The 4796-nt window shown below is 39.1% G+C and overlaps 1 protein-coding gene across 1 annotated transcript in view; it reads right to left on the bottom strand.

Annotated features, from left to right (window-relative positions):
• Nucleotides 1-4796, bottom strand: part of RALB (RAS like proto-oncogene B) — a 50279-nt gene that overhangs the window by 16743 nt on the left and 28740 nt on the right. The window contains exon 2 of the mRNA XM_007937798.2: nucleotides 745-953. Coding sequence (XP_007935989.1) covers nucleotides 745-953 — 209 coding nt within the window. The remainder of the gene's footprint in view (nucleotides 1-744; nucleotides 954-4796) is intronic.

Genomic DNA, 4796 nt, shown 5'->3' with positions numbered 1-4796 from the left:
GGTGAGGACCAGGTTTGCTGGTCCAAAAGAGCCTGGTGGAACCACTGAGACTATGGCCCCTAGCTGCCCTTCAGGTCTGGAATTGAACCTGCACCTGTGGTTTCCAGCCAAACAATGTACAGGCATGTGAGTTAAACATTTATCTCAAGTACACACACGCCCTGGAGAGAACAATCATGGGAGAAGGAATGGCTGCTTATGTACAGGGAGACAGCTCAGGGCACAGGAGAGTATGGAGCGATGGTCACTGGGAAGAGGTAACTATGGGGAGGAAGTGGGAGGGAAGCTGTTGCATTGTGGTAAACTGTGGTCAGTGACATGAGACAAAGTATATGTGAACTGCTATATGGAAAGTGAATTTGCTCTGTAAATCTTCACATACATACATACATACATACATAAATAAGAAAGATGTGGAAAGCCATAAGGAATTCTTTAAACAGAATTCTTCCTAATAATAAGCTCAGCCCTCTACTACTATACTCAGTGGTAGTAACCTCAAATTCTAAGATGTATGAAAGAAAGTGAAAAGCCCCTACAAACTCACTGCCATCAAGTCGGATCCAACTTACAGTAACCCCTCCCCTTCTTGGGTTTCTGACACAGTATCACTATGGCAGCAGATTGCCCAATCTTTCTTCCAAAGAATGGCTGGTGGGTTTGAACTGCCAGCCTTCTGGTTAGCAGTCAATGCCACCAGAGCTCCCTAAGTTGGAGGAATCGGCTATTTCATTTAAAACATACCTGAATTCAGCAGTTGCTGCAAAGGACTCATGCTCTGTGATTGAGAATACTAAGAGAAAGCCTTCCCCACTGCGAAAGTAGTTGTCTCGAATGGCTGCATAGTCTTCCTGCCCAGCTGTGTCTAGAATATCTATCTGGACTTCTTCACCATCAAGAACCACTTTTTTTCTGTAACTGTCAGCTTTGGTAGGTTCATAGTCTTCTACAAACTGAGGAAAGAAAGAGATATTATCAGTAATCAACAAGGGTTTAAGGAGACTAAAATATGCAATAAAACCAATATACAAGTCTTTGTCTATAATCAACTATGTATTGAGTGTCTATAAATATCCCATTGTGCGAGGTATTATAAAATAAAAATAACTCCTTATATAACACATCAGGTCTTTGTATCTCTCAGTTCTACCATTTAAACAAACCAAAAACAGGGGTAGATACCCCCATTTTACAGATAAAAAAACCAACCACATCCTACTTTGGTAAGTAGCAAGTGGGGTCTTAAAAGCTTGTGAGTGCTGTCATCCACTTGGAAGGGATGTAGGAGATCCTGGATAGAGAGGGAGAACAATGTGGAACAAAACTCAGAATCATCTGGAGGAAGAAAAGAAAAAGATGGTGGGGACCAGGTTTGCTGGTCCAATAGAGCCTGATGGAACCACTGAGACTATGGCCCCTAGCTGCCCTCCAGGTCTGGAATTGAACACACACCTGTGGTTTCCAGGCAAACAAAGTACAGGCATGTGAGTTAAACATATACCTCAAGTAGACACAGGCCCTGAAGAGAACAATCATGGGAGAAGGAAGGGCTGCTTATGCAAAGGGAGACAGCTCAGGGGGCAGGAGAGTATGGAGGGATGGACACTGGGAAGAGGTAACTATGGGGAGGAAGTGGGAATTTGCTCTGTAAATCTTCACCCAAATCACAATAAATAATAATAATAATAATAAAAAGCTTGTGAGTGGCCATCTAAAGTGCAACTACTGGTCTTGACCCATCCAGAGCAAAGAAGAGTGAAGAAAAGTAAATATGCCTGGAAACCATTAGTCCAAAGGACTAATGGACCACGTGAACCTCAGCCTCTATAATCTTGAGACCAAAAGAATTAGATGATGCCTAACTACCACTGCTCTGAAAGGGATCATACTGGAATAGAAGATCTGAGGTAGAGTGGGAGAAAAATGTTAAACAAAACTCAAAGTCATAATAAAAAGACCTTTAGACATCCTTCAGGCTTGGAACCAAACTCACCCCTGTAGCTCAACATTCAACCCAAACAATACACAGGCTTATAGGGAGGTACATATTCCTTAGAACAACAATATGAGATCAAAAGGGTAACACCTGCCCAGGGATAAAGCTCAGAAAGAAGGAAGAAGTGAGAAGAGTGCTGTTACATTATGGGGATTGCAATCAATGTCATGAATCAAAATGTGTACTAACTACTGAATGAAAAACCAATTTGCTATGTAAACATTTATCCAAATCATAACAAAGAGAAAACAAAAGAATTTGTAGGATGTGGGTGAACTGGAACAATGACTAGAATAGGAAAAATTACAGGTTGATGCCCCGCTAGAAACTTAATCTCCCTCTTAGGAAACAATCTGTGGACCAGCGGAGTCAGAAACAATGGTGCCCTGCTCAAAGACAGTAGCCAACTGCACTGTTTTGAGTGTGTGTCACCTTCCACAGTCCTGGCAATAATCTAATCTCTTGCCATCAGACTCCCGAAAAGGCTTGGTATGCCTCTTCTGAGACTCCTATTCTAAGTCTTCCACCCATGATTTTTCCCACCGTGGTGGTTGTTCAGGTGGTTTTTTTTTTCAGGAAAAAAAAGAAAAGAAAAATTCAAGCACAAAGAAGACTTGGGAATATTATTTGTCTGTGTAAAATTATAATACAAATACTGGAAGGGGTGATAAACAAGAGCTTTTATTCATAATCAAAAAAAGTAGAAAACTCTTCCAAAAAGTAATTTGACAAGAGGTATCAAGAGGCTTAAATAACTACACAACATGATTAACTACACAAAATGATAAAATAAAACCACTGTAACACTTCTAGAAGGAAACATGGGTGAATTCCTTTATTGCCTTAAAGTGAGGAAGGCCATTTTAATTAACGTCCAGAAGTCATGTGAGAAAAAAACTGATAAACTACATAAACAATAAAATTCTATATGGCACACACACCACAAAGACAAGTGACAAACAGGAAAGAAAATATTTGAACTTATATCACAAAGAGCTAATCTCTTTAAATATATAGCACTTCGTAGGAACAGAATTATGAAGAGGAAAAAAATAAGACCAATATAATCCACTGGGAAAAAGTTGTAACAGATATAATTTACAGAAAAATAAATATACATGACCCTAAATATATAAAAGGCTGTTCATCCTCACTAATAAGAAATATATAAATTAAGACTATATGAGACACTACTTTTCAGCCACCAGACTAGCAAAAATCCAAAAATCAGACAACATACTTTAGGAGAAAGACATTCTCTTAACATTGTTAGTAAGGGTAAAAAGTGTACAATCATGAGGGAGAGGAATTCAGCAACTACTAAAATTAGAGAAGCACATAAATTCTGTCCAAGTAATCCTGCTTCTAGAAATCTATCTACAGAACAAAAATATACAAGGTTATTCACTGTGGCAATATATGTAATAACAATAGATTAGTAACTAATCAAATCCAGCAATGGGGACTAATGGAAGAGTAGGCAGCTATAAAAAAATGAGGATAACCATGTACGAATATGGAAAAAGCTCCAAAATTTAACAGTCTATTTTCTGATCAAGTAAAGAAGGAAAAGTAAAGAATAAGAGTATGTATGTGCACCAAATGATCAACAATTACTTTAAACCAAAGTGTGTGTGTAAACGTGTATGTGTGTATGCTTGTATATATGCATGTATTTGCAAAAAAAAAAAAAAGAAAAAGACACCCAGGAAGGACAAACAAAACAAACTTAAAAGTTGTCAAATTGCAAATAATCCAATTAAAAACTGGGCAGAAGACATGAACAGACACTTCACCAAAGAGGATATTCAGGCGTGAAGAAATGCTCACAATCATTAGCTATTAGAGAGATGCAAATGAAAACAACGAGATACTATCTTGCCCCAGCACTAGTAGCAAAGTTCAACAAACAGAAAATAACAAATGCTGGCAAGGATGAGGAGAGATTGGAACTCTCAAACACTGCTGGTGGGACTGTAAAATGACACAACCACTGTGGAAAGCAGTATAATGATTCCTTAAAAAGTTGAAATTAGAAATACCATTTGACCTAGCCATTCCATTACTAAGTATATATCCTAAAGAAGTGAGAGCCAGGACAAGAACAGATATAAACACACCCATATTCATCGCAGCACTATTTACAATAGCCAAAAGATGGAAACAACCTAGGTGTCTATCAACTGAGGAATGGAAAACCAAACTATGGGACATACATACAATGGAATATTATGCAACCCTAAAGGATAACACAGAATCTGCAAAATACTGCATAATGTGGATGAACTTGGAGGACATTATGCTGAGTGAAATAAGTCAATTACAGAAGGACAAATATTGTATTAGTCTGTTATTATAAAAAGTCAAGGCAAGGTTTACATATGGAAGGAAATTTTCTTTGTTGATTACCAGGGATAGGAGGGGAGGAGAGGGCACACTGTTAGATAGCTAGAGATAAGTATTGATTTGGGTGAAGAGAAGGGCAATGTACCAAATGTGAGTGAACAATATGGCAGCATTGAGGATGAGAAAGACATCGGGAGGTACAGACAATAAAGATGAACCCTTTTGCACATATAGTACTGTGTTGACAGTGAAGGCAACCATGGATATAAGGGTGGATATATGGGTGGACAGGCTGAACGATTAGGTGTCTGAAACAAGGCGGGCTTGTGCTTAGTCCCCAGGAGCGAGGTAAGCACGGGGAGGCTTGTGCTTAGTCACCGGGAGTGAGGTAAGCACGGGCGGGCTTGTGCTTACTCACTGATCTGCACTGAACACTTTCCCTTGTTACCCTCCC

Source organism: Orycteropus afer, unplaced genomic scaffold, assembly GCF_000298275.1.
Source record: "Orycteropus afer afer isolate SDZICR_OR568_19922 unplaced genomic scaffold, OryAfe1.0 scaffold00004, whole genome shotgun sequence".
Taxonomy (NCBI): domain Eukaryota; kingdom Metazoa; phylum Chordata; class Mammalia; order Tubulidentata; family Orycteropodidae; genus Orycteropus; species Orycteropus afer.
Note: the sequence above shows the minus strand (reverse complement) of the source record. Positions and strands in the feature narration are given on the sequence as shown.